The 14,752-nt window shown below is 30.0% G+C and overlaps 3 protein-coding genes across 6 annotated transcripts; 1 reads left to right on the top strand and 2 right to left on the bottom strand.

The window, feature by feature from the left end:
* Positions 1–930: 930 nt before the first annotated feature.
* LOC123274251 lies at positions 931–5,189 on the bottom strand. Of its 4 annotated transcripts, none has more exons than XM_044741819.1 (6): positions 4,935–5,189; positions 4,330–4,428; positions 3,299–3,594; positions 2,632–2,733; positions 1,367–1,492; positions 931–1,112 (listed from the first exon to the last, which is right to left on the bottom strand). In XM_044741819.1, exons 3-6 carry the CDS (start codon positions 3,462–3,464, stop codon positions 1,012–1,014), a joined length of 495 nt encoding a protein of 164 aa, XP_044597754.1. In that variant the 5' UTR covers positions 3,465–3,594; positions 4,330–4,428; positions 4,935–5,189; the 3' UTR covers positions 931–1,011. The 4 variants fall into 4 exon arrangements, with proteins under 4 accessions (XP_044597754.1, XP_044597755.1, XP_044597753.1 ...); XM_044741820.1 differs by having other exon boundaries at positions 4,339–4,428; XM_044741818.1 differs by lacking the exon at positions 4,330–4,428 and having other exon boundaries at positions 4,935–5,188.
* Positions 5,190–8,151: 2,962 nt separating this feature from the next.
* On the top strand, positions 8,152–11,235 carry LOC123274242 (spidroin-2-like). Its single transcript, XM_044741806.1, has 6 exons — positions 8,152–8,353; positions 8,659–9,139; positions 9,226–9,476; positions 9,557–9,776; positions 10,052–10,305; positions 10,670–11,235. The coding sequence occupies exons 1-6, from the start codon at positions 8,330–8,332 to the stop codon at positions 10,868–10,870; spliced, it is 1,431 nt and encodes a 476-aa protein (XP_044597741.1). The 5' UTR covers positions 8,152–8,329; the 3' UTR covers positions 10,871–11,235.
* Positions 11,236–11,529: 294 nt separating this feature from the next.
* Positions 11,530–14,735, bottom strand: LOC123274234 (integrin alpha-4-like; the record flags this gene model as incomplete). The annotated part of the gene is made up of 9 exons (XM_044741784.1): positions 11,530–11,659; positions 11,745–12,034; positions 12,105–12,583; positions 12,646–12,806; positions 12,869–13,312; positions 13,369–13,511; positions 13,578–14,040; positions 14,336–14,631; positions 14,693–14,735. Coding segments are annotated over 9 exons (2,376 nt in total), but the record flags the coding sequence as incomplete, so codon positions are not given.
* Positions 14,736–14,752: the final 17 nt, after the last annotated feature.

Genomic DNA, 14,752 nt, shown 5'->3' with positions numbered 1-14,752 from the left:
TTATAGTTTTAAAGATAATGTTAACTACATTGATTGTATTATCAACGAGATTACATCTTGCTTAACCCAATTATAATACAGTAATTATTCTAAATTTCGATTATAAATATCAAATTTCATAATTTAATTTACTTTGATAATAATTTAAATTATATGTTAATATTTTTTAATAGCAAATAACAAATAAAAATTTATCATGAAAAAAAAAATATTTATATGCGCTGGAAAATTATGTTGTTTAAATATTATGATTTAATAATTTACTACGCACTAAAAAAAAAAAAAGAAGAAACATATATATGTATAAATCTACACGTGCTGAAATACTCATCAATGCATTTCATTTTTATTTTATCTGACATGGTTTCGTTAATACATCAAATGACCCAAGACATTTTAGCAATCATCATTCATTACCCCTTTTAATGATTAATTCAGTGTTTTATTACTATAATGAGAAAAAAAATTTTATATCGCTTAAATGAATTGTATCGTGAGAAAATATAGGTGAAAGATTTCTTTTTATCTTCATAATGCTGAAGTATATACAGTTGTATTATTTATTTGATTAATTACATTTTTTTTTAATTTTTTTGATCATAGTATAATCAATTTGACCGAGTTCTCACGAAACTTTTGTAAATTAAGTATTAACCAGGTTTTCTAAATGTTTCTCAGGTATTTTCGATGTCTCTTGTGTCAATGGAACATCCTCGTGGCGCAATGATAGACAATAGCTTGTAGAATTGTCACGCAATTGCAAATTCCATGGCAGTTTATTGTCCAGTAAGTATTAAGAAAGTTTAAATATTAAATTCATTAAAGCCTTAGATAGATGAAGTTATTATACAATTTTCTTCTCTTGAACTTAATATAAAAATTTAAGTTTCATACTTTATAACTCCAACTATATAAAGTTTTTAAGTACAATTGTGGTATATTGAAAAAATAATTTATTACATCGAAAGCATGCTTTACAAAATATCTTTACGCTTAAAGTATATTTAATATTTAATTATACATCTTATGGCATACATGAAGTATCAATAAAGCTCCTGTAGTTATCAATAAACTTGGTTTTACGCTGTCAATCCCGCCGGCTCGATATTTCCCTGTAAATTACACAATATGATTATAAATAATGGGTAATTTTAAACAAACATTGACAGAGCTACAGTCAACGCTCTCTGTATTTGACTCACCCGTACAGGACCATTCTCTGTATTTGACTCGTCCTTGTCCATAAGAGATGTGTAAAATCGTCAAATACAGAGGAAGAATGTGGTCAAATACAGAGAGGTCCAATACAGAGAGCGTCGACTGTAATAAGAATAATAAAAAAAAGTATTTTTTTTTTCAAACTTACACACAGAACCTAAGTATGAAAGACAACAGCAGTCCCTTAATCTCTCGTATTCAGCACAATTGTCGACTTTTATTTTACACGCTTGTCTTCCTATTCGACAAGTATGTTCTACAAACGGAAATACTTCTGTAAAAAATAAATTTTAAATTAGAATTTTTATTACCTTGTCACTTGAAACTTATGACTTATAACTTATAAATAAGAAAATGTTTATATTAACAAAAATATATAATAGGCCTTGTTATGGTTATATAGAAAAAAGTTTACGATGTAACATATACACAAAGACCCACTATTCGTACTCACAATATCACCTTACATGGAGACATTTCCGGTGAAATAAATATCTATCAGTTATGGATAAGCTCAAATCATAAATATATCACGACAATGTAAATTAACGCGATACGCTAAAAATTCTATAACATAAACTTAAATGAAATTACCATGTTAAATATTTATTATTTTCGCTAAACATTTGAACGTAAGCCGTTATATTACTCTGATGGATTTATTAGTCTAAATAGAATTATAATTATAAATTTTAAACTAAAACCAACAGAAATTACATGATCAATGATCATCACTGTCGAGTTGGGTTGATGTAATGCAAACAGTCGATCAGTATTTCAAAGCCTCTTGCATTCTATTCTATTCTATTCGCGTCGTGGGTGCGTGCAATCATTCGTTTCTTTACATACATAGTATCTGTTCAATATTTTTTCTCTTTCTTTGCACTGAGAGCATCTTCAATATGATAGATTTATATTTAAGATAAATATCAAGATAAAAACAAATATTTGAAATTATACTATCACTTTATCAATTCGATGAAATTTTTATCACAATTTTTTTTTTTTAAATGTCTCGATATCATCGATCTAATTTAATGTAATGCTGATAAAATAATAAAGTAAATTTAGTTAATCCAAATAAAGCCTTATACTTTTCATCGCAAAAAAAATACGTGTGAATTACTTTATCGTCCGTAAGAATTTATAAAGAAACATTTTTTTTTATTTTCTTCAATTCAGTGTTTAATGTTTTGCTTATTTCGACTACGTGATGCATGAATTATTTCACGAATAATAGTTTTTCTTAATCGAAGGCTGAATTATAGGCATTAAAAACGTGATATGGAAACGCTTGAGTGAGATGTCGAGGTCGAGACATTATTTGTCAACATTATTAAATTTATATACATATATCTAGATGTAATAAATAATTTTATCAATTATTGCTTGATTTTGAGAAAAAATACCTACCATTGTAAGCACTGTCACAACAACAATGATCATTAATAACACTTCCGTCTTTGCAGTAGGTCATCTCTTCGTTCGTGCATGCTTTACATCCAGGTATGGTACCTGAAAAAAAAATATATTTTAATACTTACATTATTACTTAAACATGTCCTTCGTTGATTTGTTCAAATGAAATAAAATATTTCATAATATTTTATACAATCAACTATAAACATATATCTAATAAATTTTATATAATTAACATAAACATTAATTACAGAAATTTAGTTCCAACTGAAATAATGCATGCATCCAAGTTAATTAAAGTATCTAACGATTGCGTAACTTCTATGTAATAATATAAAGACTAAAGTTATAGTAATAGATAGCAAAACTATAGAATAGTGTTTGTAAGGACGATCACCTTTTTTCATCCTATCCTTGTGATCATTATTGTCAGAACGAATGAAAGAAGGCGTCGTATTATCTTGACCGTAGCAACACGTGATACTTGATACGTGATTCGAGAACAAGACGAGCATTTACATGGTCCCTTATACTCTAGACTTGACATTTTTTATTTTTATTCTCAAAGATAAGGTGACAACAAAAGACTTAGCAGGTAAAGTCTCAGAAAAAAATTATTTTCGCCAAAGTATTTAAAATATATTTTTTTCGCACAATTTACCTGTTGGAATAGTGAGATTTTTGGCCATTGCAATGGCTTTGTAGTAAGACACCTCGTGCTCCACAACATAATCATCATCTGGGTAATGATCAAAAGTAGTAACTGCCTGCAGAATATCCAAGATCAGCAGAAAGACACAAATTTCTTTCGCTATATTTATAATCATGCTAGCTGCGAGTCTTCGTTATTCTTCATCCTTGATTTTGATATCGCTGTTATTACATTTGCCTTTTATGATGTACTCTATTGTTTATCATACATAAAACTGCTCGTTCATTAAAATGCTTCTTCTTTATCTGAAAAAACAATAAATTAGTAAGTAAATAAATAACAATGGAATTGAAATTGTAATAGCGCTTGCGAGAAATTGAATCGCATAAATAGAATAATAAAAAAAAAAAAGTAAGCACAAAATGTTAAATAAATCTGGTGGAATTATCGGTAGACCTGGCAAGAAAACCACGAACGTGATATCGATCCAGACGCTTTTTATTGCGATGATTCATCCCACCCTCAAGTTTTGATACAATCTACCCTACATACTCTATCATTATGTAAGCCTTTCAACCAAAACCCCGAAAAGAGTAGCGATAATAAAAGAAATCCATCTCATTTTAGTTATTCTACTTTTGTAATTTTCATTTTTTTTCATGTTAAATTATACAGGAAATCAGGTCGCGTGTATATACTTGAAAATATACATTTTCTGTCAATAAAGACGTAAGACTTGCAATGTTTAAAATTCCGCTATTTTATTCACAGTTTCAATGGTTAGTTTTATTTTGTAAATAAATATACCAGCAAGTATAGACAGCCTTAAAATAACTTATTTCGCGGTAGTTAATATAATCTTTCATACATTCGATCACTGTCTGTTTATTTTCTCATACTATTTGTATTTTTTTTTTTTTTATTTTAAAAAACTGTTCTCGGTAAAACTATTACTGTTTTGAACTAAAAGTATTATTTTAATAAAAATAATTTTTAATCTTTACAGTATTCTCGACACACTAATACTAGTGATGACTCACGTGAATTACCAGTATACTTGGGTGATCAGTAATTAAGCTCAATTAAAGACATAAACGATGAAACTTAAGCTTCCGTTGTTATCAACAAAATACAAAGAACTGAAAAAAAAAAATTAACGATAGTTATTACACTTTTTTCTAATAGAATTTTCTTCGGCCAATTACTTTTATTAATTTATTTTACTCAGAGTTAGAAAAAATACTGATCTAATTAATTAATCTAAGTACTTTTAAATTAACGTAAAAGAGACACTTACAAAAGAGGAAATATCTTATAAAATAATGTTACAAGTCATCCAGAGTCCGAAGCGTTTTAAGCAGATAAATTAACTAAAATAAACTTTTACGAGCTTACTTTTAATCTCTTTATAAAAAGTGTAAGTAAAAAACTTGAAAACATATCAGAAGTGTGAATCGTTTCTTATCTTCACCCGCTAACCCTTGACCCGTTCGCTGGTAAGTACTCGGTACTTTTTTATTTGTTAAAAATATAAATGTATACCTCGACACACTTTCATCAATTTAAATTCAATTTAATTTGTATACGAGCAAATTAATTCAATTTATAAGAGAATAATTTAATAGAGATAATGTAAACAAATTACCTTTGAGTGTGAAGAATCCATTCAAATATTTGTCACATTAATTGACTAAACAATATAATGAAGCAATAATTTATTAGCACAATAAATAACAGTATAAATACTAACTCTGGATTTGAAAAATAATTTAAAATTAAATTAAATAAATAATCATAATAAAGCCGTCAAATGTCAACGATAATACGAGCCGCGTGACACGTGCATCAACCGCCGAAGACTACGAACTGAGTGAAACTGCGCGAGGGGCTGAAAAGAGCGTTACTGAACAGTACATTTGTATATATATAGACATATAAATACATATATACGTGTAGTCATATATACAGTATATATTGTTATGCCAAGACCCACCACCTCAGACCAGAAAGACTCAGAGTCTATTCAGCGTTTGTGTAGACTGCACGCTTGCAACCATCAGCTAAGTAAAATTCGTGTCACCTTTTTTGTAATCTTTCACAAACTTGATCATACTTTTTTTCTTATTAGAGATAATAATGAAACTTATTATTATTATTACCATTATTATCTTGACAGTATTTCAAAATTTTCCATTTCATTTAAATCAAATCGATAGCCTGAAAGTCAATTTCCAAACTTTGGTATCCATATCTAATGAGAACAGTACCACAAAAAATAATTTAAATAAAATAATGCGTCGGCAATTAAATACTTACTTATTGTAATTCTAATATCACTCGCAGGAAGTCAAAACGCATAACGACATACGTGCAATATAAATTTATTGACGATTCACGTAACGAGATCCTCTATATATTACTCATATCCCTTTGTTCGCCGGACTATTTCAGTAAATCCACTGCATGCAATATAGCTGAAAGAAAAAAGTATTATTTTTCCTTTATAAATCCCCCGTATAATAATTTTTTCCTCCTTACTATAACTTACTTTTTTTTTTCTTCATTTCATCACAGAAGCGGGTAAATGAATAAGACAACCATGATATGCGATGAATTGGGTCTTATTCGATCACTTTTTCTTTCTTTTTTTCCTTTATGTATTAAGTATATACCTATACAGACACATCCATCAACAAATACATATTTCTTCTTTATCACAACGGACCCTCTTCATCTCCATTCATCTGTAGGGCACACACGTGTGACCATGCGGAACATTTACCTTCTACCCTTGAAGGTATTCATTCGCAGCTGACGTCTTTGAAGCTTCAATTGTATATATTATATCGTCGAATTACTTCTTAGTTTCGTTATGTTCTTATTTATACATAAGTACTCTCATATGTATTGGCCTTTTTTAATTCTATGCATACCTGGGCGCATCAGTCGTCAACGAAGCCGTACCGGATAGATTGGTATTTTGGTTTCATAGGTACACAACTCTTATAAGCGTCTTAAATCCTTGGTATCAATGTGTCTAAGCATCTATGAGTGTATGTGCAGTTGATACGTTAGTATGTGTTCATACATGAGTAGATTAAACAAAATAAAGGATGGAAGCCCTTGCGCACATGAATTTGTGGTTTTATATGTAAGACTGCATACAAATCCCAACCAAAAACGAAATCTATATAATAGAATTGTATGTGTTGTAGTACTATACAGTTCTCGACCGGTTAGAACCGAGCTACTAGGTAGTAGTATGGACTAATGCAAGAAGGGTCTTGAATCCTGATTATGTCGTATATTGATCCAGCGGACGAGATATAAATCCACCAAGCAATGTTATATAGAGGGTTCAAATTTTTCTCTGCCGTGTTTACATACTCAGTAACTGCGTCACAAAAATGTCCTTGAACAAAAAAAAAAAAATGTATACGTTTCTGGGTTACATCTTAGACTCTACGTACCTACTATTTTAACATTTTTATAAGATTATCGCTCTTGTCGATGACATGGGCACCCGCATGATTACTAAACTATTAACATAGATAGGTGATTGACCCTGTTTTTTCTATAATTATCATAAATTTTTTTTCATGATAGAATAATTATGAAGAAACATATGAAGCAGTATGGTAATGACTAACACTGATAATGATAACAAGTGCTGCTTAAGTCCATGCTGAGATTTATTGTTTTAGTTCCATGTGAGTGATGGATTATTTTATTAAAAAAAAAGAAGATTAAAAGTGCTTCTGATACCTAGCTTGTTTTGAACATTAATTTTATTAGAGGACACTCCTGGATCCTTTATTTATATCATAGGTGCGTTTTGGGCTTGGCGTTATCGTAACGCTTCACATATTCTTCTCTGTACACACCTTGTTATAAATATATAGGTTTTTATTTATTCTATTATTGATATTTATAACTCCCCTATCTTCAGTATTGATCCTTTGTTTTCTTCTTCTTGACCCTATTTCTAAGTTTTCAATTAATCATAATTGTAACTTCTGAAAAGTAAGAAGATTTTATTATTTTTTATGAATTATTTCAAACATTAGTTTATTTTTTAATCTATGTATCATTGCAAATTGCAAGGCATGAAATTTGCATTGAAGAAACTTTGAGGCCATTTTTTTAAATTACCTTGCTCGTATTTAATAATCAGCATATCTAGAAGAGGTTCGAAATTCTTTTTGATGATTACAATTTTTTATATTTTTACAACAATTAAATTATTACAAAAATAAATTTTGTAAAAAAATTACACATGTAAAAATTAACAAGAATTGTCAGTGCCTTTTCAAAAATATTTTTTTTCATCATAATAAATTTGTTGTAAAAATTTCAAAAATCGTCAGATGCTGATTTCAATATTATAAAAAAATAATTACATTTTGATTTCTTCAGAATTTATTATTTGTTTTAACAGATACTAAAGTCGACTTTGAAGCTGATAAATTTCTTGCGGATTAATTTTCTCATTATATTGTAACAACAATTTTCTTATATATATATATTTCTAATACATAATTGTTCCCTTTGTCATCGAGAACAATAGTATTAAGATAATAATTATCGAAATTGTGTAACAGATTAATTATTATTTTGTTATAACAAAACTCATTAAACGCAACATTATTGAAGCTGTCATTCTTCAACGTGCATTTACATCAATGTAAAATAAAAAGAAAAAAATTTTGCCTTTGCAAGAATTTTAATCAACAATTGGTAAGACTGTTTTTGACAGTTGATAATAAAGAAATTTATCTATAATATATTATCAAAAGTATAGGTTAATTCTAGGTGTGAGACTTGTAGAAAATATATTAAACGTCACACTATTAAACGTCACTGCTGTAAATAGAAATTTAGTAGCAAGTGTAAATGTGAACGGGTAAGACGCAGGACGTCTTGCCATAAATTTTGTGCAAAAAACACTGCAGTATTCCAATATATAATCTTGAATCTTAAATGAAAAGATAATCAACCCACTTCCAGCAGAATATATATTTAGATTAATATAAAAAAATCATGTCATCGCCAATATTTAATCCGGTAAGTTTTATTTAAACTTTTTAGTAGATTTAGCTTCAAGATAATGAGTAGCGATAATAATAATGACAACTGTAGAATTTATATACGGAAAAATAATAAAATGACCGCCGAGTGTCGGCAGCAATATTTATACACCGTTACAAGTATCTTTATTAACTGAATACCAATGTCATGATGTTTAATTGAAGTTTCTAGAACGAATTCTCACTGTACTATCAATATACTAATTAAAAAAGTATAACAATGAAGATTAATCAAAAGAGATTGTATCATCTTGATTTAATGGATAATTATTTATTATGCAGGAAATTCCATATGTCGGTGAAGTACCAGGAGGGTTATCACCAGGCAAGATGTTAAAGGTCCACGGATCAATACCCCCAGACGCTGTACGATTTGCGATCAATTATCAACTAGGCCCAAATATAAACCCAAGGGATGATATTGCTATCCATTTATCACCGCGATTTAGTGATGGTATAATCACAAGAAATCATATAAATTCAATGTCCTGGGGGCCTGAAGAGAACAGCGGAGGTATGTGGCTACAACCAGGCCAAGCATTTGAAATAATTATTCTCTGTGAGCCACTGCAGTACAAAATAGCCATCAACGGTAGACATTACACGGAATTTGCACACCGATTGCCTTACCAGAAAGTAACACACTTGGTAATAGACGGTGATGTTGAGATAAAATCAATTGTATTTGAGTCTATTGGTGGTCCACCATCTGCTAGAGTTGCTTCTGCTCCTGATATACCTGCTCCTGATTTTGCACCACCTGGTAAAACTCAATTAATAATTTTATCATTTTTCACTGAAGATATTTTCTAAAAAAATCGAATTAATTACATTTTGATTATTTTTTAGGTCCAGGAGGATTGTATCCTAATTTAAAACCAGATGTTGGCGGCTATGGACCTCCTGGTGGCTACGGCCCACCTCCAAATGCTTATGGAGGTCCAGCAGGTTACAATCCACCTATGCCATACGGCGGTCAACCGGGTTATGCAGAGCCTGAAGAAGAAGAGGCCTTTGGTGGTTGTTTAGATAAAGTTGGTCTTGCTGTCGGAGGATTAATTGCTGCTGGAGGAGTGGCTGCTGCTATGCACGCATATAACGTACGACTATTAAAATGATTCAGTCTTCCAATTGATTAAAAATTAATGTCAATTAACTATTTATTTTATTTAAATTACAGAAAAAGAAGCATGAGCACGAAGAGCCAGAGCATGAGAAAACAGAGTCTTCCAAAAATGAAAGCGAAGGTGGATTCAATTTAGGCGCTCTTGGTGCTGCGTTGGCCAGCGGCCTAGCTGCTAACGCTCTTCAAGGTGACATGGGGCGTGGACAGTCTCACGGATATCCTGGGCAAGATACTGGAGGCGGTGGAATGCTTGGATCTCTTCTTGGAGCACTTGGTACGCTTTAGAGATTATCAAAATCAGAAATAACGATGACAGTTAATAAAACTAATTGGAAAATTGTCTAACTAGTTTGAGAATGTGAAAATGACGCAATACTAAAGAAATTGCAATTGTAAATCTGTCCAAGGACTTTCTTAACTGCGACTGATGGCTAATCTTCGACTATACACGTCATTATCACTTCTTATTATGATAATTATGAATATCATTCTTGTTATTGGATATTTATAGCGGATAAATAATATATAAATATATTTTCGTGATAACAGGCGGAGGAGGTCATCAACCAGCTCATCAGCCAGCTCAACTTCCACCATTACCAGCTGACCCGATGGGAAGTCTAGGATCGTTTTTAGGCGGTGTTCTAGGCGGTGGTGGTGCTGGTGGTCATCACCAGCCTTCTGGAGGATACCAACCTAGCGGCGGTTATGGAGCTCCTAACCAGGGATCAGGAGGAGGGGACTTATTGAGCACTCTTGGGTCGTCTTTGTTCAGCTCGGCTCTGGACAGTCTCAGTAAGAATGTGAGTACTAAGTCCAAGAAATAAAAGCAAAAATAACAATAACAATGCTTAATTACCTGTCTTTTTTTATTTTAATTAGATTTTTATTATTTTATTGTCTTTAATGATTCTACTTATATTATTTATCTCTTATTGCTTATTGCATTAATCATCTCTTGTATAACTTTGGAATTACTTTTATTGCTTTTGCGTATTTTTATTTATGTTTGATATTTATAATTATTTACTTGAATAAATGCATGAGTTTTTATTATTATTTCTTTTTTAAACACTTTTTTTCTCCCTTTAAAAAATTTATCTAGAAAATGAAAAATGAGTTTTTGTATTTTATAAATGTATCCAAAAAATTATCTACTTTATTTAGAAATCCCACGATAATTATCCATCGAACCCGCAACCACCACCGCCTGCCTACAATCATAATTACGGTCCTCCAAGGAATGATCCACCGCCACCACCACAACCTCCTTCACGGAGTCCTCCATCTCCACCTGCATCAGGCGGTGGAAAATTATCCGCTGCTGAAATATCCAAAGGACTTGGACTCAGTGATGATGAAGATTAAGAACTAAAAATGTTTTCTTGATTTTTGAAAACATATTCTTAATTGATTGCTTTTATAAATGGCGATAAAATTTTTAATCGTTAATGCAAGCTTCGTAAGTAAACATTTTATCACGAAAATCAAATAGCTAAAAATAAGAATCTCGAATTTTAAAATGATCAATTTACGATATAATTTATACATAGATAATTTTTTTTATGAATTTACTCGGTACACATAAATTATTCATTGCTTACGTAACAAAGATAGGCTTACAAAAAAAAATGTTGAAGTAAAAGCAGCTAACATATTTTACAGAGTTAGAATTAATAAAAAGTATCCTATATTTTTTTGATAGACTAAATATTGTTAGTGAGGCCTTTACAGAATGTTTCGCAAGTTTGTTTTTAAAATATTATATATAGTTTATTATAAATATATTATATATAATAAATACATATTAAAAATATTAAATATTTAAAAAATTGCTGAAGAAATATGTCAATTAATATGAAAAATAAATAAATCAAACTATCGAATATTAACATAAAATTTTTTTTTATTAAAAAAAAATTACAAATATTCTTTATTATATAAATAATCTTTACTTATGATATATTTTTTATCACACTTATATAGTACTTATATACGCTTGTATAGTTTTTAAACACTTTTTTAAATTATCATTTAATAGTTAATTATATATTACACAAAAATATGATTTTTTTACTTAAAATTTTTTTAATAGTATTTCTAATTTGTATCGAGGACTTCCGTTGATGAATTCATTTCTAGAGTTTGATCTTGTCTCTAAAATAATAAATAATTAATTGCAAAAAATAAAAACCTTAATTGAATTTAATAATAAAAATTATATAAATCAAAATATACTAACATTATCATCAGCTTTCAAAGCTTCCAGTTCTTCTTTTTTTCTTCGATTGAAGAACCCTATCTTGACTAATACAATAATTAAAATAATCAATAAAATAATACCAAGGACAACAGAAAATGCAATTATCCAGACAGCAACGGGTTTAGCTATAGGTGACTCGACAAACGTGGTTCCTATCGCTACATGATCTGAATTATTGTTATTTATTTGTACAATGCCTTCTGGTAATGATATGTTAACATGTCCGCTGGACACAAAGTAAACTATATCTTTTTCTTCCAATATATTCTCTACAAATAAAATGAAAGTAATAAACAGTAATTTATTGATACAACTTATTAAATAAATATATTAAATTACCTCTCAAATTTTTTATTTTCAAGTCCATAGTAAATTTAATTTCAGCAACTGTTGATAAATTCAAGGGTGTCTGTAGTACACAGTAGATAGTCGTACAAATAATTAAAGGATTTGAACAGTTGACATAGAATGTACGATCATCCGTAAGAACGTTCACAAAATTGTCTTTGATATTAATTTTTTCAATAGAATAATTATCGTACTTAAACTCTGTATGATCTTCAATAGTTCCATTCGAACAAAAAGAATTGTGTCTATTAATAATAGTTTTAGGCAACGATAATTCTGTTCGATTAATCGTCGCTATATCAATCAAATTGCCACCGTCCATCAAATGAGTAGGAATCAAAACTTTTAATATTGCTTGTTCAATAGACGTAACGCCAAATTTACGAACTTCATAAATGTGATCAAATCTCATTGTATCTAAGGCGTTTTCTGTATCATTAAAATATGAATACAAATCTTCTTGTGCTTTTCTGTAAATATAAAAAAATTATTTTATTGAACTAAAAATTATTTTTTTTCTGTAATATCTTACCCAGCAACGGCAATATCAACATCGACGTCAAAGAAGATTGTTAAGTTAACTTTACTATTGGCATAATTAATATTTTCACTCTGTGTATCTACACTTATCTCTAAGTTTGTTTGTTTTCGGTCACTATTTACCATAACGTCTATTTCCAATAGAACAGTTTGCTAAAAAAAAAAAAATTCATCATCAAACTTACTAAATCTTTCTTAGTTATTATTATACGTACGTTATCTTTAAGAGGGTTCCCTATAGAACAAACAATCAACTCGCCATTATCCTTAGTGTGTTCATCGCAATTAAGAGGAACACTTGCTAAGGTGAGAAATATTGGTAAAAATATATTGAGGTAAGCTTGATAAGCTCCTTCACCATAATTATTAACATTAATTGAAACGTTTATTGCCTGCCGTGTTCCTATAATGTATCTATTGCCCTCAAAGTTTGTGGTTACGTCTAATGTAATGTTTGAACGACAAACATCATCAGGACCGCAATCTACGGCGAATGGAAGCTTAATAACATCTTCAGTCTTTGAACGCTGTTTATTGATCACTGGACAATTATAACAAAAATTATCACGCGATTCCGCATTTTGGTTATCAATTTCAGGTGTGTCCAAAATAATTGATGCCTTTATCTCGATTGGGTCGAATACATTTATTAAATTTTCCTGTAAAGGATGAAATATATAAGATCTTATTTGAAAATATTTTATAAAAAAATTACCTGCAATAATATTTTAAATCTTTCACAGCGAGTTTTTCCGTAGGATAATTCATCAAAAGCATGATACGATCCATTTATTTTACGAATTGTTTGTAGATACGCACGTCCTTCCATTGGGTCAATAGTCAACTGCTTAATAATTCCTATAAATTTATCATTTTTAAGGTAGGGAAAATTAATTGATAATTATTATTAAATTTGATGCTTACTTATAGAGTCTGGTGCGCGTATTCCGTCGTAAGAGCAACAAACTTTGATAAAAAATGAAGAACTATTAGTTTCAAGCTTAAAATTATCATCAAGATCAACATCAATATTAACATGAATGACAGAGTGTGAGCGAAACAAAACTGCATGGCTGGATTTAAATGCACCAACTGCAAAATCTGGGTACCCGTTACCGTCAACATCTCTGGGTTCGGAAATAGAAATTCCAAAACCTTTGAGTGTCTCAGGAAATTGATCTCCGGTTATCTTCTGACTCCAGGTGGTTGAAAGTCCCTTCTGCTGGCCGTTGAAAATGAATACAGCTCCATGGTCATTTTCATAGGGAGCTCCGACGGCAATGTCTTGATATCCATCTTTGTCTATGTCTCCCAGACACATCACTGATGATCCAAATCTTCCATTTTCTACTGTTCCATCAATGGAAGATGATAATTCCATGTAACTCTAAAGTATAAACCAAATAAGACATTTATTATGCTGTTTTATTGATCATAAATTATAACACTGAAATTAGCAAACACTTGATAATTTTTTTTTCTTTTGACAAATAAATTAGGTGTAAATAATTATTATTAAAAAATTGCATTTTAATTTTTTAGAGCTTCTAAAAATCAAATTTTTGAAATAAATTTTTTTTTTTATAATTTATTTGTTAGAAAAATTATCAGATGTCTCTCGATTTCAGTATCATCATAAATTATTATACTATTAAACATATAATTATTTATAATATTCTTACGTAATATCTATTGTGAAAAATATAAACGCGTCCTTCATCACCAGTTTCACTCCAAAGTGGTGCTCCCACAATAAGCTCATCATCGCCATCACCATCAACATCACAAGAAGTAATTGCTGATCCAAAATACTCTCCGTGTTGAGTTCCAGTTAATATATTTTTGATAATTAATTTTTTTTCATTAACGTCATAGGAAAAAACTAACACACGGCCTTTCATATCGTCATTCCGTGGTGCGCCGGCCGCAAAATATCTTCTGGATAGCCCAAAATAATGACCGGATGTTACACTATAACCTGCGATAAGAACCTAGTAATCAAATTCTGTGAATAAAAAAAATTTTATTTAAACTTGTACCTAAGTATTCGTAATTAGTGATGTCGTAACTTGGAACAACGGATCGGAAAACTCCAGATC

This window comes from Cotesia glomerata, unplaced genomic scaffold (genome assembly GCF_020080835.1).
Source record: "Cotesia glomerata isolate CgM1 unplaced genomic scaffold, MPM_Cglom_v2.3 scaffold_27, whole genome shotgun sequence".
NCBI classification, from domain to species: domain Eukaryota; kingdom Metazoa; phylum Arthropoda; class Insecta; order Hymenoptera; family Braconidae; genus Cotesia; species Cotesia glomerata.
This window is presented reverse-complemented; position numbering and strand designations above follow the sequence as displayed.

Coding starts and splice junctions, on each gene's coding strand:
- LOC123274242 (XM_044741806.1), top strand. CDS start 8,330: ATGTCATCGCCAATATTTAATCCG. Junction 8,354..8,658: donor CATCGCCAATATTTAATCCG/GTAAGTTTTATT, acceptor TTTATTATGCAG/GAAATTCCATATGTCGGTGA. Junction 10,306..10,669: donor TGGACAGTCTCAGTAAGAAT/GTGAGTACTAAG, acceptor TACTTTATTTAG/AAATCCCACGATAATTATCC.
- LOC123274251 (XM_044741819.1), bottom strand. CDS start 3,464: ATGATTATAAATATAGCGAAAGAAATTTGTGTCTTTCTGCTGATCTTG. Junction 2,734..3,298: donor AAATCTCACTATTCCAACAG/GTAAATTGTGCG, acceptor TTTTTTTTTCAG/GTACCATACCTGGATGTAAA. Junction 1,113..1,366: donor TTCATACTTAGGTTCTGTGT/GTAAGTTTGAAA, acceptor TGTAATTTACAG/GGAAATATCGAGCCGGCGGG.